This window comes from Prinia subflava, chromosome 2, assembly GCF_021018805.1.
Source record: "Prinia subflava isolate CZ2003 ecotype Zambia chromosome 2, Cam_Psub_1.2, whole genome shotgun sequence".
NCBI lineage: Eukaryota > Metazoa > Chordata > Aves > Passeriformes > Cisticolidae > Prinia > Prinia subflava.
The window spans coordinates 11166327-11188960 of record NC_086248.1 but is presented as its reverse complement, the minus strand read 5'-3'; the positions used below and the strand labels follow the sequence as shown (position 1 = coordinate 11188960).

Here is a 22634-nt window from a genome sequence, read left to right as displayed (position 1 = left end):
TAATCAGTGATTATTAGACATGATAGTCTGGAGAATCAATGGAGAGAGGACAGCACCTCCAAAGTATGACTCATCCCATGCTAGGAGAAGTGTCTTAGATCAACCTGCTGAGTCTCTACCTAAGGATGACTGTGTCTCTATTGTCTCAATTACCAGCTTAGTACAGACACCAAAATTTGAGAGCATTAAAGTGAGCTGATTTAAATCCCACCGTAGATGTTATTTTCCTGTACTAAAGATGTGGGGCATTTTTGCAATTAAAAAAGCTGTGGGTGCAATTCAGTGGTGAGGAGGGTGTTTGATTATAAAGAAAGAGCTTCTTCCTATTTGTCATTCAAGATATTTTTGTTCTTTCTTACAATCTGTTTAATTTGTGTGCTTTATAGCAGAAGTATAACAAATATGAAAGAGATTATATCATCCCCAAAGAGATTATATCATTCCCAGCCTCTGGAATCATTAGAGAGAGCAACAACCATATTTTATGTTAAACCTGTTGCCTCCACATTCTCCAGTGATGAGTGAAGTAATCATGAGGTAATGCCAAGGAAGGCAGTGTTTGATATTTCTAGCTTTCCAGATTCTACAGACTTAAATAGTCCAGGGTAGCTGCCAGTGCAGTTCCTGCGTAGTATCATGGTAGGGAATAAAAATATTTCACCCACTGCTGTCTCCTGTCACCTGGGAGTAGCATTTGCTGAGAAAGGCACAGCCATGTGAAGGCTGTCCAGGCTCTTTGTCCTTGCCTGTTAGCTCCAACAATTCCCCTCTCAATTTGGAGAGATCCTCCTTGATCGGCTTTAGCAAAAGCCTCGAGATTGTCTCTGCAAATGCAGCTCTGCTAGAAAATGAAAATGTCTTTTTATGGTTATTTTTTATCCAGCAGCTTTGTAGGTCTGTGTTCCACAGACCTCAACTATTCAGCAACAGACAGTCCTAAGTCAGGAGAAAACATCCTGCCCCTTAAGAATTAGAGTTATATGTCATGCTTTCCAGGATTCATAGCCTACAATAATGCCTCTTTCTTGCTTGTATATCTAAAATACTTTCCTCAGTGGGTCCTTATCTACCAAACGTGGACAATGAATCAGAACAAAATTATATTTTCCTAGACAATTTAATGGAACTGTAGGCTGATATTTTAGATTTGCAATTTTGAGACCTTTGGAAAGATTTCTGAGTCAGCTTGTCTGTGCTTAGCAACCTCCATCAATTGCTTTATCCTGGTGGTTGCTAAACTGAAGGAATTAAGACCATAGTTTTTGTGAATTTCATAATAATTTAAGTGTTTATATAGCTTTCATTTGTTTTCCTCCATATTCTTCCTGCCTCACCATTGCTTTTTTTTCTGTTTTGTTGAATGTACTTCCGTGTTCTACATACAGAGCTGTCCCTTTGTAGCAGCTTTCCATGTACATTGCTGAAGGAGTTCTGCATGCACTGATATACCCGAATCAAAAATGTTGCTTACCTTTTTATGTCATCTCCAAAAATATAACTCCTGAACTCTGTGTCCTAGAAAAACAAGCATTTTAGAAAGTGATCTGAAAAGCAGCCATCTCTTTGAACTCAAAAAGCCCAAAACACAACAGACTTGTAGTTTGCAGGATGAGGCATGGAAGTTGGATGAAGATGGATGATGTGGTGCTACAAATGTGTGATGTGTTGTATTGGTCTCTTCTGTCTTCTCCTCTTTCTTCAGAATAGATTTTATTATTCTTGGTCATGGTAAATGCTACTGGAATTTAGACTGTATCTCTCTGTTTTTTCTTTTTGTATACCTTTTACTACTTCACAAAAAAAAGCATGTTTGCACACACATGGATTCAGCTGAGCAATTTATCAGTTTTATTAGCACAGCGACAGTAGCCAGTTTTTATAAAAATTTATTCCAGTAGAGCTCTCATTGAAAAACAGTTGGAAGAAATTGTTCCAATTACTTTTAATGCATGAAATGATGAAATGGTGCTGTCCTTTAGCACGAGAGGCTTTCTCTCTCTCTCCCTCCCTGTCTCCCTCTGGCATCTTTTAACAGGAAGACCATATGCTGTGATTCATATTTGGGACCCATGGAATGTTGTGTGTTTTACAATGGAATGTATGGAATGTTGTATGCTGTCTCACAGAACTATTGTACTGTATAGATGAAGTCAAAATTAGAAGAAATAGCTAACAGTTTTCAAATGCTTCAGAACTGAGATTTACTGGGTTGTATTTGTAATTAGTCCTTAGTTATGAAGGACATACAAGAGGCTCAGGGACTTGCCATTAAGGTCATGAAATAGTAATGAGGTTCCTGTTCTGGGGACATAGAGTCTCCTCTGAGACAGCCAGCATTCCTTTTGCTTTGTCCTTTTTGCTCATTTTGCAGTTTCTATCAATATTAATGTCAGAGTGCATTCTTTTTTCCTCTCCTTGCTAGTAGTTCTGTCATCTGTAAAAGTACCTACATTTTTCCAGGAAGAGGGCTTTGTGAGGTTCATCTATATTATCTGAGTGATTTCAAAGTGTTACTAACATGTGTTAATTGATGAGGAAACACCAGGTAATAGTTATATGCATTATTGCTTTCTGATGCTGGGCTTGCCTATGTAATAGAGTCAGTCTGCACTGAAGAACTCGTATTCTCAGTCTGCATTAAAGCCATGTTAAAATTTGAATCAATTTTGTGCTCTATGACAGAAATTGGATTGGAAGCTCTGGAAAGGGAATCTCCTAGATGAGGAGGCACAGTTGTCAGTGAATACTTCTAAATTCAGTCCTGGTGGGACCAGTTCAGTTTCACACGTTCCTAGCTTTGACCTTTTTACTCCAATATCCATTAAGGATAGTAGTCAAGGCTGAAAAATGAGATCAACTGTAATTTGGACCTCTTGTGCATTATTCTATGAAATAGCAGAGGGGACTTGGTAGTGCTGGGTTAGTGGCTGGACTCGATGTTCCTAAAGATCTCTTCCAACCTGAACGATTCTGTGGGTCTGTGGTTGGATCTATACACAGGCACAAAGAGCAGGCGAGCTGGCAGCTCTGCTTTGGGCACTGCTGACACAGCAGCTGGCTGCACATGCCCTCCTTGCTGGTTGGGTGTGTGCTTGCTGGAGTGGGCAGGAGGCTCACGGCTTGAGTCTAACACAGCATTCCACAGCAGCATCAGGGTGTTAAGTGACATCACAAACACCTTCTTTCCCTCTCAGCTTTCAGATGCTGCCTGCATAGCATAAGTGGGGATTAAGGGGTGGCAAGCATTTTTCACAGACTCCAGAGGGAGAGCCTTTAGATATAAGCTTGATGAATCAATTTCAGTGAGCAAGGTTTCTCTGCAATTACTTTTCTCTGCTATGGACACAGGGCACCATGACATTTAACTGTTAGGTTCAAGTTGGTGGTGGGGTTCAGTATCTTTGCATAGGTAACAAGTGACAGGGTGAGAGGAAATGGCCTCAGGTTGGATTAGGAAAAGTTTAGACTGGATATGAAGAAAAATTTCTTCACTCAGAGGGTGATCGGTCATTGGAACAGGCTGCCCAGGGAAGTGGTGGTGTCACTATTCCTGTAAGCGTTCTAAAGGCACATGGATGTGTCACCTGGGGGTATGGTTCAGTGGTGAACAAAGTGGTACTGGGGTAACAGTTGGAAATGATCTTAGATGTTTTTTCCAAGCTAAAGATTCTATGATTCTACGTTAGCTGTCTAAATCTGGGGGGCAAGATCTCATTTGGCTAATCCATCTGCTTAAGCAGAGGCTTCTAGTGCCACCTGGAAGGACCTAAGGGGTCTGAGACATCCACATGGGACACCCCTGTCTCAGAAGCTGAGTTGACTGGAGTGGCTTAAGTCATACCAGTGGGTACTTGTTAAGGCATCTCATCCTTGTTACCAACCGTCCAGCTTAGATCTAGATTGAAGGAAGTAAAATGGCTCAAAGAGCCATCCAACCACTCCAAGTAAAATTTTTACATTTATTCCAAACCATAATATCAAGAGTGATGAAAAAACATTGCATTTCATAGTAGTGCAAAGCAAGAATTTTTATTTGAAAGTTCTACCTTAGGGAAAGCACTTTCAGGTTTTCTTCTGGCTTTTTGTCATAGTCAAGGCTCCTTCTGATCGAATTTCAGGTACCTTTTTCCTGTCCAAGCTGTGTACGTGATTCATCTGTTCACTCATTTGTATGAGTAATTTTTGATCAACCCTTAGTGTCCAATTCAAAGGTGTAAAGCCATTGATCTCTCTCTGCAGAATTATGATTCATCTTCTCAGTAATATATTTCCTCTGCATTTAATCAGGCTCCATCTGAAGCAGTCACAAGGGATAGTTCTGACGATTGATTTATAATGAATTTGGGGCGAGTCAATGGATCAGTAGCCACAATGATGCAAACACTTTATTTTGACTTTGAAAGGTTTTTAGTAAATAAAAAGCTGTAATCTGCTTTCCTGCTAACCACTCCTGTTAACATTGGCCATAACACAGTGGTTTTTAGAAATGCAGTGTTTAGCCCATAGGTCAAAATCAGCTCATGCACTGCAGTCATGGATGTGCAAAAGCCAGCTGACACCAGGGTCTGAGGTGCTCCTTTTCATGCAGAAATGGAATGGAAATGAAGGTTTGAAGTGTGTTTGTATGTGTTAGCTTATATTTATTTCAGTTATCACAACACTATACATGATGTGCTGATATCACTGCTCAGAGTTTTGCTCCATTCTTTGTGAGTCCCAGTTGTCATCACAGGACACAGGAGCATGATCTAGATGAAAAAGAGACCCTCCCACTGCTTGTTGGGAACAGAGAGGGACCAATGTGAGCACTGATCTTGGCTGCTGTTTCTCCCAGCTGACTGCAGGAGGGCCACACAGTGCTCAGCATACTGCTTCTCCCTGAAAATCCAGAGCAGTGAGACAAGGCCTTGCAGCACTGGACATGGCTGCTAAAGGGGCTCTGTTGGGAAAGAGGAATATTAGACATGAGTTGGAGAAATTAATATAGCATTTAGATGGTCAGAATGAAATTTGTTGCAAAACAAAATTGTATTTAATAATAATAATAAAGATTTTTCTTAGAGGCCAAGACTTTACTTGGTTAAGAACTATATTGAGGACAAAGCAGGAAATGACAAGGGCATAATGAAACAATCCTGAACAATTTGATCTCTGCAGTTCAACAATTTAAAACTATTTCGGTTTGTGGGAACTTGGAAAAGAGCAGAAGATAGTTTTACCACTGCTATGATGGAAGTAAATAGCATTGTAGGAGGGATTGCATTTGGTACACCAGCATGTTGCACTTGTAATGACATTAATCACACCTGAATAAGTGTTGTGATGCATAGGAATAACAATCAACTTTGGCAAATGTATGTTTTTCCTAGTGAGATCAGGAGCGGCATTAGGTTACCCAGTGTCAGTGAGCAACGTGGGATTTTCTTGAGTCACTTTAAGCATTTAGAAATCCAGTTTCAGATCTAAGAAGGTTTGCAGGGCTGCCTCTACAAGTGGCAGAAAGAAAGAGATGCCTGCTGATTCATTCCGTGTTAAAATACACATGCATATATTCATCCTGCCTCTTTCAGACGTCTCTCTTTGCACGGGGTGAATCATTGAAATTTCTGGCCTTCTCCATTGACTGCAGAGGGACCAAAGGCAACTGACTTTTTAAACAGCAAAGATTTGATTAATCCACCTCTGCAGAAGGCAGAGCAGTTATTGTTTAAGAGTTGTGATGAGGAATATGGATATAAGTGAAGACTGAAGTGTGGACTATTAAGTAAAGACAATGACTTATGAGTCAGAGGTGCAGTCCTAAAAAGGCACCTGATGGATTCAAACTCAAATTAAAATGAGGGTGGAAGGTGAACAGTAAAAGTATATCAACTTAGAGAATTTGGCTTTGCACATATCAAACAGAAGAGTAAAATGGCATTTCAAACTAACAATAAAACAAACTGATAGCAAATAAGACATCCTGTAATTTAAGTGGAGAGAAAACACATGTTAATTTTATAGCATTATATTACTTTTTAATAGCATTGTTACAGAATAAATGAATATTTATTTACAAACAAATGAAAATAAGAAAAAAATTGTGCATATTTGTATATCAAGTCAAGGCAGTGGCTAAAGTCTAAAAAACCTTATCCCCAAGCATGAACCTTGAGTAATCTTTATCTCAAAGTAAAGCAGCATTTTAACTGGTGCTAGAACAGACATTGTTCTCTACAAATTGACAAGAAATCTGTATCTCAGGCAGAAGAAATGTTGATACAGTTTGGCATAACAAAATTAAATAGTTGTTTACAGTCTACACAAATGTAGACTGGTTCCAGAACACTGGAACATACTCAGGGAAGCTATAATGTTCAGGCATGTCCTGTCAATCTTCCCCCCAAAAAAGAGATGTTTACAGCAACTATGCCAGAAAAGGTGCAGTACTGAATATTGGATAGATCTCTTGACATGTCTAAAATTGTATAAGCCACTCTTGACATGCAAGGCTCAGAAAGTGACCTTTGTGAAATGCTGCTGTTTAATTTGCTCCAGTGGCCACTTTTAAGCAGTAATATCCAGGAGGTTACAGATGTAACCCTCTCATGAGGGAAAGCCTATTGGAAACTATATTCTAGAATAAAACCCTAGAGAAAGTAATCAAAAACTCTTATACTTCATATAAGGTACAAAACAAATTTGTCACAGCAATCAAGGCTCTAATGTTGGAGCATTATGGATAATTAGGTGATTGCAATGGTGTTCATTATATGAAGTATTACAGAAAGGTAAATGTTCTGCAGGCATTTTAAGATTATTATTTACAAGGACAAAATTTACTGGACAACAGTCCAGTGAAGAGAATACTCATTCCATTGCTGAAAAATCAGTCTTCCTCCTCAAATCACACCTCCTTGTTACTTACTGATCACCACTGCCTTTAGACACTGCACCAATAGCAAAATGAAACTATGGCAACAGATTTACTCACGTAAGAGTCTGACATTCAGCATTAACAAGCTGATTGTTCTCATCAGAAATTATTCAGTAAATTCTGTAGAACATATAAATCACTAAATTTTATTGAAGTTTTGGAAAAGAAGAGAACTTGGAATAAACCACAAATGAACAAGTTTGAGCTACGATGTATCAAAGCCAAATAACACAGGTAAGGAGGAAGCAAAATTTTTCTTAAAGACAACAGAGCATTCAGAGCCTAAGCTTTCTCCAGAAATGTGGACACTCCTCCACGTGGTCTAAAAGAGTCCGAGAGAAAGAACAGGCAAAAGAAGGATTTTGTCCCTGTTTTTCCAAGTCTAAAACTAAGTGGTGGAGCCTGGAAACTCTTGTGAGTACTTGTGTCTCCTTGAACAACTCAAGTTACACTTTGTCCTGTCATCTATGTCCACTTGTAAAGGAGGAAAGCCAACTATGGCTTTTGTAAGCAATTTCCCAACCCAAATGAGAAAAGGGGGCAGAAGTGAGACCCTGCCATGTCATTCAGACCATGTCAGGTTTGTTTCTACCCAAGTTGCTGGCTTCAGCACTGGGCTTTGAATAGAGCCCTGCAGGGACTCACAGGGCTGCATCAACAGTGGAGCTGCTTGTGGGTCTGGAATTGCCCCTGATTTTCATGTTGAAAATCTAGAGTACACCCTTCAGCTTTATTCCAGAATTAACAAAAAACAAATACATACTTTTAATGAAATAAGTTCTTTGTTAGCTTTCTAGTCACCCAGAGAGAAAAACCCTACATGTCAGTCATTTTTATGTTAGAGCATCCCCCTGTACAGGTTTTACCCTTTCAAATGCTTTTTTTATTGTTTGAATCTAATTGAGTATCCATCTCATTTCAAATAAAATTAAAAAATATATCTCTCTTCTTTTGCTTAAATCTCTTTTCTGCATTTATTATTCAATTTGGTTGGATAATTGCATTCCTTAATGCCATTACTCTCTATTTTCCCCCATTTCTTTTACAGAGAGAGATTACAGGCCTGAATCTGATATTTGGTAAAGCCAGTAAAGTAATCTGAAATCACTGGATTATTCCAGTTTTTGCTGTAGTGCCACATAAATCAGAACCTAGCCTATTTTTTCATCCATAGTTTCAGGTTTATGTTATCAGCAGTAAATCATGACTGCTTCCAATTTCAGTATGGTATTACACAAACACAGAATGGGTCAGGTTGGAAGGGACTGCAGTGGGTCATCCCAGAGCCCATGGTACAGAATTATGTCCAGATAGTTCTTGAATATCTCCAGTAAGGGAGACTCCACAGCCTCTGGGCAGTCTGTTCCAGTTCCTGGTCACCTGCACAATAAAGAAGTTATTCCTCATTAACACATAAATGTTAATTCTTATTTTTTGGTCATGGCAGGTTAAAAACTTAAAATAGAGCCCTAAGTTTTGTATGAAGGAGCAAGTTGTTAGTTCAGGGTCAGTTTTGTTTCTGGGTAAAGGGAACAACATGGTCCTGAAGTCACTATGGGCAATATAATAATATGAAGGTATATATATATATATCTATACCTGATAATCAATTTTGTCCCACTACTGAAAGGATGTCTGCAGATCTTGATGCTTAGAACTGTGGAGGTTGGCAGGGACCTCTGAAGACTGTGTAGTGCTCAGCCCCACCTAGCAGGGTCAGCCAGAGCTGGGCCATTGTGCTTGGCATTGCTCATCCCCGTTGCTGTCTCTCTTTTGGGTACCTTCTGCCCCTGGTACCTCTGCCAGTGTCTGGCATGCTGCTCCTTGCCTGCCTTTTCTGTCCTGACAGCAACACCTGGAGGCTGCTTGCTTTCATCTCCCACTCCTGCAGGCTGTTGCAGCCCTTCTTTCTTGTGGGCAAAGTGCAGGTGTGGAGCTGCTCTGTGTTTGGACTCAGAGGTTCTGAGAAAGGAGTAGGAAGATGGGACTGAGCTGAGCATGGCAGTTCCTGTCCTGTGGGAGTTTGGAGAGCTGCAGATGCCGTGGCATTGTGAAGTAAAGGCCACTGAGGAGGATTGGCTTACAGGAGAGAGTGAAGGGAGAAAGTCCCTCTAAGGTGACTGACCCCTTTTCCAGAAGGTTTAATCGTAGTGTAGAATTTATATTGTGTCAGAATCTTAAGAGCTGGTATCATGCCACAGTGCCAGAACCTGCTCTAACATATCTTCATCTTTTGCATGTACTGGGAGAAAAAAGGGCTTTCCTTTGGTTCTGCTGGGCAAGGGGTAGGATAGGGCTCAGCATCATCCCTGTTATATGCAAGCTGACTTAGAAGCTGTGTTAACAACTGATGTGAAGGGGTACTTCACTAATTGCTTAGGAAAAATATAACTGTATAGTGATTTGGGATGGAAGGGAACTTAAAGATCATGTAGTTCCAACTCTCCTGCCATGGGCAAGGAACCTTCTCTAGAACAGGTTGCCTACAGCCCCGTCCAATCTGGCTTTGAACACTTTCAGGGATGGGACATCCACAACTTCTCTGAACAACCTGTTCCAGTGCCTCACCACCCTACTGTAAAACATGTCTTCCTTGTTTCCAGAGTAAATCTACCTTCTTTCAGCTAAAAACCAATGCCCCTTGTCATGTCATGCCCCTTGTAAAGAGTCTCTCTGCATGAGGATGGCAAAACTCCTTTTATTTTCCAAACATATAATTCCTTGGATAATTATTTCCATGAGGCTTTGGGTATGAGGCCATTGGGTTTTTTGTGTGTGAAAGACAGACTTTAGCTCCAAGTTTTATTTCTGTGAAATAATAAAGGTATTTGAAGGAATGAGGCATCTGTGTGGCTTGATAGCCTTTCTATCTATCCTTCATGCTGCCATTAGTAGAGAAAAGGCAGTATCTGACAGAGCCTGAAGAGAAAGGAACAATGCTGGGAGTTGTAGGAGTTACAGTTATCAGCACAAGGCTGGAAATTTGATAAACAGTCTGCTTAAAAATCATGTGGAAATTATTCTGCTATTGTAGATTACAGACATAGGTCTCTGCTTTCCCCTCAGCACTGATTGTCTGGGGTTTTGTTCCCCCTATATATATGTGTGTGTTGGAGTCTATACACTGATGTGCCGTTTATAGATGTGCATTGTGTCAGAGACTGCACAGACGCCCACCCCTGCTGCCTGCTCAGCGCCTGGATTTCACATGTCATCCCCAGGAGTCAGCACGTTCCTGAGGGAGCTGGTGGGCTGGGAGTGGGCAGGGGGGTGGGCATGAACCACAGTTTTCCTTCCAGCCTAATGAGTGCCTGCCAGCACAGCTGAGCTGGCAAAGTGAGTGTTGTCATTTGCTTCTGGCATAGTCCACACGACTCATTCCCACTTCCCAAAGCCGGGGAAGAGCAAGAAAAACATGCACCATACAAGGGAATTCATTTGATGCACAGACCTCACGAGGCTGCAGAGGTATTGGTTGACTACCAGCTACCTCAGCTCGTGCAGAGTTACTGGGAAAGAGAGCCTGTGAACACGGGCAGGTGGCAAAGCAGCCAGAGTACATGGGAATGAGTTGGGGTGGCCTAAATCACTTTGGTGTTTGTGCCCAGGGTTATGAGGTGAATCTTTCTGCACTCCTGGAGTCAATGAGGGGAGGGAGGTGGCTTGAGTCACCAGTACATGTTCTCCAAAGGTTGCCTTGGAGGAGCACTTTTTCTCTTAGCTGCCCATGTAAAATTAGGCAGCTACTGTGGATATCAAAAATAGGTAGTGTGACTGCCCCATTTATGTGTGAAATACATTTCCTTGTGTTTCACAGAATGACAGAATCACCAAGATTGGAGGGGGCTTCCAAAGATGCTTGAGTCCAAGTCCCTGCTCAAGCATGGTCAGCTATAGATAGATGATTGCTCAGAGTTGTGTACAGCTGGCTTTTAAATATCTTCAAGGACAGAGACTCCACCACCTCTCTGGGTAACCTGATTCAATGTTGGCTCACCTGATCAGTAAAGAAGTGTTCTCTTACATCAAGACAGAGTTTCCTGAATTTGAATTTGTGCCCATTGCCTCTTGTCTCACTGGGTACCTGTGTGAGGAGGCTGGCTCTGCTGTCTCTGTTCCCCTCATTGGCTGCTTAGACCCACACTGATAGGACCCCCTGCGCCTTCTCTCCGACAGGCTGAACAGCCCCAGCCCTCTCAGACTCCCTCTGTATAACCAGTGCTCATCACCTTTGTGCCCCTTTGCTGGACTCGTGTCTGTCTGGTGTAGGGAACCCAGCACTGGACACATTGATGGGGAATGGTGAGAGATGTCTCAGCAGTGCTGAGCAGAGGGGAAGAATCACCTCCCTCAAACTGCTGGCAACACTTTTCCTGAAGCAGTTTGGAAAGAGAATGTGTAGCTATGTCTAAGGAAAGTAAGCAAAACAACACAAAGCTGGGGTTTAGGGACATTGTTGAACATCATTGATACTGTCTTCTCAGCGGAATTTGGGGCCTTTTTCAGCACAAATAGGAGATCTTTGGCAGCACTCAGTTTACTCTTCCTTAGGAACAGCCAGAGTTCCATTTGTTTGCTCTTGGTGCCTTTGAACACTGAGCACATGCCAAGGAGGCCGAAGGGGAATGAGAGGAGGAAGAAGACTGGAGGAGAAGACTGGGAATGGAGCTGTGTAAGCAACAGTTTGGGGGGGGTCTTTTGAAATCATTAAATGGCAAACAAGATTCTGCTTTGCTATTCAAAGTAAACTCTTTGTTTCTTATATGTTTAGTTTAAATTTTATTTTGTGAAACTGTGCTCACACTGACAGTTTACTACTGTCAGGCCAAATGGGAGAGGCAGAGCTGATAAACGCGTGCAGGACTTGCTGTGAAATATTCTAGGGAAAAAGCCTTCCACTGGCCAGGAGGTTTGGATGATGATGGAGGGGAGAGCTTTTGAAACAACAGGAGCATGTATAGGACACATGATAGCATTGCAGGGAATATATCAAACAGTAGCAGGCCTGTGGGCCTCCTGAGGTCCAGCACAGCAAAGAGCAGACACATCCTTCCTCATATTGCCCCTGCCTGCTGCTGACACAGCCTGGACTGCTTTAGGTTGGGGATTGGCTGCTTAATAATTCCATCTTTGAAATCTGACTTTCCTATGGGCCTGTAAAAGCAGCAATTAAGGTGTCACTTAATGAAATACTTGAGTAGTCTACTCAGTATTTCTGAAAAGCAATTTTCTCTGGATGGCTGAGGGCCTTTTCAAGTGTTTGAGAAAAGTGATATGTTTTTAAACTCAACCTTCACTGCTCTTGCTCCTTGTTGCACAACAATAGAGTTTTTGTGTTTTTCTTGATCTCTAATTTGGATTGTGTTGCCCTTGCTAGTGTTAATAAGCATTCTCCTGCCAGAGTAGTCTCACTGGGAGTGTGAAATACAAAGTTATGTTCCGTGTCAGGGAAATGAAGAAAATCTGTGTAATCAAGGTGGTGGAACACAGCCATGGGACAGTTATAAAGATGAGTTCTAATAAACAGCTGAGGAAAGCATGGAAGGAAGTTTTTGAATAAATCTTCTGCTTGCAATTATCTATTATAAGTCTCAAGCTATTCTGCAATAAGTGTCCTTTAATTATAACTTTAGAAGCTTGCTTTGTATTAAAGAATTTTAAACTGTAGTTTTAGAGTGCAAAAAGGTTTTTTTAGACAAAAGAAGGAAATAAGGAGGGGGCTCAGGCCTCACACAAGGTGGGAAAACATCCTGGACATGAAGATATGACTTCAGCTCACTGATTTATGGCTCCTGGAGAGGGAAACTGGACATCAGCATTGGAGATTGATGGACTTGAAACTAGAGATGGGACCCCACATCTGGAAGCCAGATCCCACCACCTGGAAAAACATATCCTGGAAGTACATCCTGGAGTATTGAAATATCAGAATAGATCACAATGGTCTATAGAATTATACAGGACAATCTATAGATTTATGGCTGTTAGGTATTGAATTGTGACGTTAAAACTAGAAATGGAAACTGCTGAGAAAGCTTATGAATATGTATGAATATAGCAAATAAAATACCATCAAATCCAGCAATGGGTGTGCAGTTGGAAGGGAAAACCCCTACCACTGTACCCAGCGCTGCCTTTTTGCTCACACTTTACCATGTTAATTAATTTATTATTAAATTGCTGCTTGATATATTGGCCGTGTCAAGCGTCTTATTTTTAACAGGAGCAGACTTGACATTGCATTGATGCTATGTGGCACCAACATTTCTGGTTCCTTGATTGTCAGGAGTCTCTCCCCCACATAAAGCATTTTTTATTTTTTTATTTCATGATTTTTTGCCAGAAAACACAACTGAGTATGAATAGCAGTGCTTGGATTGTCACATTGCTTGGTTGGAAATATGGCACTTTGAAACAAATTTATAGTTGAAAATGATAAAATTTACCAACCAAAAAAATGCTTGCAGTGATCTTTCCTCTTCTTGAAATCTTAGTGATTGTGCAGCTGTTCTCTCCTGTCTTTTCCTCAGGCATATTTGTAGATTTTCACAAGGAAAAAGCATGTTTGAGAGACTGTGATTGTAAGTTAATTAAAAATAGTTTTTATTTTAGAAAACTAAATGTGTTGGCAGTAGCATACTCATTGCTAATGGGTGATTGTACTTTTTCAATAATAATAAGAGATTCAATGAAGCTCTAGAAGATGTTAGGATGTGATTAACTAGATAATCTATGTATTTGAGTTTTATTCCCAAATAAGATGGATCTCCTAGAGCCAGAAGTCTGAGTTTATATTTGATAATTATATGAGACTCTTGAGCTTTCTTGCTGACTGTAATTCAATTCTGTAAGAAAAAAGCTTTAAAACATGAAGAAAGAATGAGTGCTTTTAATTCCAGAAAAGCATTGTGACCAGTTTGCTCACTCTGTCCTAAACAGAGCCCAGCAGACTATGCACCATGCTGTGCTGGAGCAGCAAATAAGAGTACAGAAACCAGCAGTGACAAATTACACCTTTCTCAAATACTGCTTTAGTTCTGTGGAAAAAATAGTTTCTGAGAGTGTTTATCAAAATGTCAGCTGTGGTTTCCTTTACCAGAGGATAGTCTGTGGTGAGGTACATCAGAAAAGGCTGAAAGGTGTTTGGCACTTAATGGGCAACCTGTGGCAGCCAAGCAGCTGCCCAGAATTAGGGACCCTGATCACAGAGGTGAAAAGCTGGTGACTTGTTTCCCTGACTCTGATGACAGGTTATGTGTGGATATGTGTGTCTTTATTCGTGTGTTCTTACACACACGCAGACCCACTCCATGCTCTGTAGGTGTTCTACAATGGATTATGTTCACATCACTGAGAACAGCACAGGCAGCTTTGGCAGATGTGGCTGAGAATCACAGTTCTGTTCCACTTCTCTAGTGCCAGGTCCAAGGGCTGTATAGCTCACATGGATAAAGATAAAAAAGCTGCTATAACAGAAAAGTAGTCAGTCAAAACCACATGATTTTTGCCCACTGAGGATGCTTTTTTTCATCTGTAAATATATCTCCAAATACCTGTGGAGATATGAATCCCAGTGAAAATCAAGCAAGCACAACTGACTAAATTAAGAGGGAAAAAAAGCAGCTTTTTTGAATCTACCTAGGATAGTTACTACAACTGCTGAGTATCTTTAGGGGTTTTCTGGGTTCTAAGCAAAACTCGTCATGACTGCAAAAGGTAACAGAGTATAAATAAAAAATAAAAAGAGGAAGTAAACATGCCCCATAAAGAGTAAAACAAATTTTTAAAAGTCACTGGTTCTTGAAAATGCTATTTGAGTTGGAGCTAGAGAAATAACTGCATTAGTGTACTTTACTTTCCATGGGATTTAAATTCAGAATATGCCAAACTGGGTCAATGCCATACATGAGAAGATGGGGACTTCAGAGATAAGGCTGGGGCAGTTGCTCTAAATACTGTAAATTGCAAACCCATCCTTTAGTCAAAATAGCTGATTTCTGGACATCTGCATGTACAGTTTCACCTGTGGCAATTACCTGGAAGATGGAACTCTCACATATTTGTGCTAAGTTCACCAAAATGTGTGAACGGAACCTTGAGAGAGCCTCAGAGTAAGTTTAGAGCAAGGAGTAAGTTTAGACCAGAGAGGACCATGGCCAAAAGGGAGAGGGGCCATGAGCCCTTTTAGGAACAGACCTGGTGCTGCTGGCACTATGGCACCAGGGGATGTGTTCACCACACAGAGAGACCAGGAGGAATTACTAACTTGGCCCCCTGCTCAAGGAACGTTCCCATAAAGGAAATGATATAAATATATTGATTTGTTGGAACAGAACAACGTATGTCCTTCTGAGGAGAAAGAAACTTCTGCTTTGAAATAGGGGAAGATGCCAAAAGCAATAGATTAAAATCAGGAATGGGTGGTGATATGGACTAAAAATCAATGCATTCAGTGTGGTGCAGTCATTAGACACAGATGCTATACTGGAGATAAAAATGGAAATGCAAAGCTGGGCTCTGGAAAGAAATTATTCATTGCTTTGCAGTTCTCTACAGGACAAGTTAAGTGCTGTCTGTCATCTGATTAAAAAGTAACTGAAAGACATCTGTCATGGAAAAAAAACTGTAGCAAAATGGGAAAAAGTTAAAGATGAGGTTTTCCCTAATGTTCTCTCAAAGGAGAATTAATCAAAGGAGATTAATCTTTGGTTAAATGTCAAAGAACCTGAAAGTATCTCAAAGGGCCAACATGAGCAGTACTGAAATAACTGTATTTATCTATACATACATGCAAATTTTGTATTTCTGTTTTATATTTAATATTGTAAGTATATACAAAATGTATGTAACAAATGCAGTGAACATATTCGAAGTTAATGGTGGTAAAATGTAAACACTGATGAAATGTGAACCACCTAATGTTTCTCAATTATGCATTAAATATATAAATATACATCTATTTATATATATGTGTATGTATAGATGTATATGTAGAAATGCGTATGAATTAAATTTATTCTTCCGGTTTGGTTTCATCATTTTTTGAGACTAATTCTGTGGACTCTTGCATTGCTTCCTCCCAGTGGAATACCTAGTGCTGTATGTTACAGCCTTGGACATGTAAGGAGTAGCTGCTAATGAAGCTGTCATATCAGAAGATATTTTCAAGATAAAGATCAAGAGGAATTCTGTGGACATCCCTGATTCTGTGAATTTTTTTGTTACAGTCAAAGAAAAAGACAAGAAATCTTTTTCAGTCTTACTGTAAAGAATAGCTGTAAATTGTCTAATTCTAAGGCAAATGAGTAATCTGTCTCCAGGCCTTGAGATTCATAAATGAAAGAAGAATGTTGCCTTTTTCACTGTTTTCAGCCTCCAATAATCAAGCATAACTTAGGTTCACATTCACTGGCAAATCTGTGAAGTTGCATTTGACTGAAAGCAGGGGTGAATACAAAACAAGTGTTAAAGTGATGTGGCTAATTCCAGTTTAAAATGTTCACATTTGGCTAATTGTGTTCATTTATTTCTTCTTAAGGCAAAATGGGGAAACAAAATAGTAAGCTGGCCCCTGAGGTGATGGAGGATCTGGTGAAGAGCACGGAGTTCAACGAACATGAGCTAAAACAGTGGTACAAAGGATTTCTAAAGGACTGTCCAAGTGGTAGACTGAACCTTGAGGAGTTTCAGCAGCTCTACGTAAAAGTAAGTTATTTGTTAACTTAAAAGTAAGTTATTAGACTGTAGAAAAAGTTATGAAGTAATGTAAAGCAAACATATGGTCCAGAGCTGCTGGTCATTTAGACTGAGGAATAATTTTGCTTGGAGAAGCAATGGTGAAGATGAGGCAATGAGTGGGAAGTGTTACCCTTATCACACCCGTGATTCATGTAACTATAGTGACCAGAACCAAAAGCTTAGGAAAAAACCTGTGATTTATTCACAAGAAATGTAATACATTCCCTGTGCTGTGAAATTCATGGACGTTGTTCACCTTTAAAGGATAATCATGGTCCTGTTCAATATAAACCATGTGATTGCTGGGCATACTTATATAAAAGTAGTAAAGTTTCATGACAGTATGACCTGCAGATAAATTATGCACTGTGCACAGATGATTTCTTCCATAAATTTTGAGTATTGCCTTTATTTTTTCCCTGCTGTCCCTTTTTTCTTGTTTTCTTGGAAAGGGAAAGCAGGCTGATCTGTTTATTTTCTTCTTTTCTTCATTACTTTGTCATGTTCAATGCAGTCTTTCCCTTACATTTATTATGTATTTATTCTGTAACAAGGAGAACATGGGGGTAGCATAAAAAGTGTATTCATTTTACAAAGATAATTATATTTTAATTCAGAATTAAAGGTCAGAGACATCAAAGTAATGTTAATTAGGAGAAATATTGAATGGCAGTGATGAACTGTAGGATCAGAACAACTCATTAATACAATGTGAGGCTGAATAAAAATAAAGCAGCCTTTCAAATGTACATAGTTAATATTGAGCACACTGGCAATTTTTGCAGACAAGTGGGACTGTTGTTTCCCTCAAATGCATGCTACAGTTCTTTCCTAAATTTCTTCAGCATTGAGCCAGATCAATCTGCAAAGTACTCCTTAAACCCTTTTTCTTTCTAATGAATGGTTCTAGCAAAAACTTCCAATTCAGCTTACACAAATAAGCTTCTGTCGTCATATTTTAATATTTATATCTGAAGATGTTACCTCACAATCCTTTTCTTAAGAAACAAATGAGTTTGTAATGAATTATATTTTCAGATGAAAGAATTTGTACAGCATCAGATGTTGTGCTTGTTATTGACTGATAATTTATAAGTTCCATTTTGAACAGTATTCACTGCACATCCAGCACAAGAGCAGACTTTCAGTCATTTCTCATACATGTTTCTGGGAAAAATAAATAGTCTTTACAAAATTCTTGATAAAGTATTTCGGCTCTTCAGAGATTATTGTTTCTTTTTGGAAAATCAAAGTAAAGATGGTTTTGGTGGTTTTTTTAGTTGTTTTGATGATTTTTCTTTGCGTTTTTTTTGGTTGGGTTTTTTCTTTGTACTTTTTTTGGTTTTGTTGTTGTGGGTTTGTGTTTTGGTTTTTTTTTGTTTGGCTTTTGATTTTTGGTGAGGTGATGGTTTTTTGGTTGTTTTTTTAATGGTTTTTTATGCTGTGAGAAAAACCACCTGAAAATAGCTCAGAGTTCCCAGGACCTCCTTCTTTCAAACAGATATTTGAAACATTCGTAGATATTTTGCAAGATACTTTACTCATGAAGACATGTCACAGAGTAAATTCAATATCATGTTTGTAGAGATGGTAGTGCAAAAAAACCCCATGAAGAGCACAAACAGTATTTTGCTCTTGAGATGAGGACAGGTTTGTAATCTTGCTAAGCTGCAATATCCAGCTTATAGTTTTATGGCCTCATGTATCTTTAGACATGGACATCAAATATGATTCTCCCCTTGCTTTGGTAGTTGTTGCGTTTGATTTTTGCTCTGTAATGGCACTGCCATATATTAAGTCCAGTTTATAGTCATCCTATATTTAATCTCTATACATGGTAAAATACTAATTTTGCAAGGTGAAATATGATTAGGTGTAGTAAATCCAGAGCTTTTCTTCTCTCTGCATTGCAGAAATGCTGTAAAATAATGTCTTCTGAGGAGTTCATAGTCTGAGTGTTGGCCATGGTGGCGACTACTGCTGTGTAGGACATTCTGTCTACCCCAACTTCTGGCTGCAGATAAACCCCCAGATGTGAAATTTGATCTTTCCAGGAGGAGCCACCAGCAGGAGACCCGAAACATTATGATTACATTTATAGCTTCTCAGTTCACTTAAAGTGTATTCAGGGTGAAAATGCATGAAGCATGTATTGATTCGTAATTCCTCTGCATAACCTTAGATTTGGGAGACAGATGACATTGATCTGTTGGTCTGAACTGGATTTTATTGAGGAAGATTTCCATAGATCAATATATTTTGTGAAGAAATACAAGTGTTTCCTCCATTGCCAGTTCACATTGACTGAAGATGGCATTATTTCTTTGTTTGTGAGAGCTGTGGGGTGCATTTTCATGTGTGTTGATAAAAAGGCATTGGGCATCTAACTTAGATGCAAAGGAAACTCCTTTTATTTTACTCACACACAGTAGAAATATCCTCAGCTTAAATAGACAAAAAATTTTATATTAGCAATGCTTGAGGTGAATTTCCTGGTTATCTGCCCTTCTCTTCCATCAGAATTACAGAGTCGGTGAACAATCTTAGGGCATAGAAACTGTTTGAGCTTTTTTTTTTTTTTTAATGAAACATAACTAGATGTGTCCTGGGTTCACACTTGATGTGTTACTGTATCTAATTACTGCTGATAAGCTTGAGTTGTTCTGAAGGGGAACCTCCAGAACATGTGTGATGTGGATGTCAGGTCCTCAACACAAACCCTTCCAACTCTACATATTTGCATCAATTCTACTGTGCTGTTTACTGATGTAGATGAAGACTGTATTGACTAAAGGGGGAATTATTCTAATTTGGTTTGGAGACATTTGCTATTGAAGTTTCCATTATGAATACAAATGATCCAGTGCGTAAAACAAATAGCAGTTGCACCAATGGATTCTACAGAAAAATTATTTGCAGGACTTTTCGTGGAAGTGTCTATAAAAATATTTAGTCAAGAATACTCTTTTAAATAAGCAGCTAATAGACAGAAATATACTTTATACTGCTGCATATTTAACATTTTCTGCAATATAATAGGTTCATTGAAAATACTGGTTAATTTTTGGGTAGAGAGATTCTTCTTGTGATACAAAATCTGTGCCAAACTGTTAGGGCTCATGTTTCCCTCCGTGGTGCTGAATGAAGTGAATGCTTCTGCAGTTTTTGAAATGGTTTATTGAAGAGTTGGTTATATACTGCAAGCCCAGATTCACAAAGAGTCCTAAATACTGAAACACTGAGTTAACTGTCCTGACAGTCTGCACAGAGCATGGGAGGGGAGAAATCTGTGGATAGCATTCTGAGGAAGCTAAAACTCAAGCCAATGTTTTATGCATTGCTCAGGACAGAAGCTGGTGCTAAATTCTAAGTTTCTCCAGGGAATGGGAGTTGGATCTTCCTACTGCAGCTATCTAGAACAGTAGAAAAAGCAAAATCAACTGCCTGGAGTCCTCTTGCTTTCTCTCTTAAGTGACAAAAACAGTGTAATTGCCTTACCTTTACCACATGGTTTATGTACTCCTTAAGCTGTAGAAAACTGAATTAATTAGAGGAAGAGCATTGCCAGCAGGTCAAGGGAGGTCATCCTTCCCCTCTACTCAGCCCTGGTGAGTTCCATCTGGAGAAATGTGTCCATTTCTGGGCTCCTCGGGACAAGAGAGAGAGAGGGAGCTCCTGAAGCAGGTCCAGCAGAGGGTGACAAAGATGAGGAAGGGACTGGAGCGTCTCTGTTATGAAGAAAAGCTGAGGGAGCTGGGCCAAAGCTGGGTCAGCTTGGAGAAGAAAAAACTGAGAGGGAATCTCATCACAGGTATCTGAGGGGAAGGTATCAAAAGGATGGACCAGGCTCTGCTCCATGGTACACAACAATTGGACAAGAGGCAGAAAGTGATGCACAGGAAGTTTCACCTGAATAAAAGAAGAAATAAAGGAAGAAAAGGAACAGATTGCCCAGAGAGGCTGAGGAGTCTCCCTCACTAGAGATAGTCCAGAACCCTCTGGATGCAGCTCTGTGCCCGGTGCTCTGGGATGACCCTGCTTGAGCAGAGGGATTGGACCAGATGATCTATGGTGGTGTCTCCCAACTTACCATTCTGTGAATTATCATGTCTCTATTTGAATCTGCACTGCTTGCCCTCTCATTTATCTATCTGTGATATGACCTTCTGGGCTGCTGGCAATATCTCAATTAACCTTTTTTTCTGTAGGAAATAGCATCAGACAATCTGAAACCTAGAATTTCCTTCTTCAAAGAGAAAACTCCAACTGTTAAGCTTAATCCTTACTTGGCAGTCTCAGTTTTCCTTTTTCTTTCCCAAAAAGTCCTTAATTCTTTTATCTTGCATAAAACTTCATTAGCATTGCAGACAGAGAGCTAAGAAATTAATATATTAAACTGTCACTAAAATAAAGGATACCAATAAAAAGCTCTTGACTGTTCCTATCATTCTTTAGGGTTTCTTGCAGTCTAGAGGGCCAAATACATTTTCCTTCAGATCTTTTGAATTCACTGGGTTTAGATGAATATGCCCTGGAGTGTGTAAGTGTGCATAATCACTGCTAATATTCACAGGAATTATGCATGTTTATTAAGTGGAAAATAGGCTTCTGTATTGTGATACTTCTTGGAACTGGGTCACTGAACATGAGAAGCATATCTCTGCTTTAATAGAAACAAGCACCAGTGGTCCTTTAACTGGAAGGGTAGAGTTAGGAATGATCATCCTATACTGCTAACATTTAATAAAGTAACTTACTTTGTGAATTTATTGCATCTATAATATTTAGATATGTTTTGGAGTTTTATAGGTAACTTTTAAATGAAAGAAAAAAAGGAAAAAAAAGCTATTTTATTAATTGGAATCTCATGGTTTGTCATATTTTTTGCTTCTATCTCACATTTCTGGCCTCGAAGGGAATTGATTTCTAGTCTTTCATTTTAATATGCATAGAACAAAAGAATCTCAAAAATCTATTGAAATTTAAGTGGATGTATTTGCAGCCTCTTTCAAGACAGACTAGCATATTTCTAAAGATGGCACAGAGCTCCTCAAAATATCAGGTTAGAGCTGGATTTCAGGCTTTCAGTGGCTGTAAAAAAGTAGGATTCCAGAATGGCACAGCTGTGTTTACAGATGTCCCAAACATAGATGCAGTTGTACTGGCAGAAACTGATGTTTCCTGGGATCATCTCTTAACTGGTAGAGCTGTGCTGGTTTTATGAGTGGGCTTTGGCCACTTAAGCTCTCCCCATAACAGGAGTAGTGTTAAGGTATATTATACCAATGTTAAGTATATTATGCAAAATGTAATTTATATATTTAGCATATTATACCAATCCCATGTTGCTGTAGAACTGCAGCATGTCTTGAAATAATGTAGATTATAAAAAATACTGATTTATTTATCCACACAATGACTTTAGCCTTGTTGCTACGTTCTAGAAGATCACAAGTGGTGTGCCAGCAGCATTCCTGGACAATATGAGAGCATATTTGCTTGCATGAATCACCTAAATTTAACTGCAACACAGCAAACATCATATGTATTTATTTATAAAGATGACTCTAAAAAATCTTTAAAATTTTTAATATTACTGCTATGCTATTGATTTTTTCAAACTGATATGGAATAATAAAACTAATACTGTTATTTTAGAAATTTTTGATGCAAACAAATAAAGCAACAAATAGCACTGGTTTGGGGACATCACAATATGGCTCTGTAAGGAGCAGTGCATATCTAGATAGGCAGATGGAGTCTGGAAAGGAGTGACAGTAACATTTTTGGCCTCAGTAGAAGTTTTGCTTCTGGGACGTTGTAAAACAGTTGATGAGGTAGAGATTCTTAATGCATTTCTTAAGCACTTAATACAAATCTGTACATCTGAGACAATTACTGTAAATCATTAGAAATAAATTCTCTTTTTCACCAGAGGTTCAGTGAAGTTGCTATGAAAAGAAAATTATTCTAGCAGAAT

General features: G+C 39.3%; 1 protein-coding gene across 1 annotated transcript in view; it reads left to right on the top strand.

Moving 5' to 3' along the window:
* VSNL1 (visinin like 1) overlaps window positions 1-22634 on the top strand; it is an 87538-nt gene that overhangs the window by 23644 nt on the left and 41260 nt on the right. The window contains exon 2 of the mRNA XM_063424615.1: window positions 16455-16621. Coding sequence (XP_063280685.1) covers window positions 16460-16621 — 162 coding nt within the window. The 5' untranslated portion in view covers window positions 16455-16459. The remainder of the gene's footprint in view (window positions 1-16454; window positions 16622-22634) is intronic.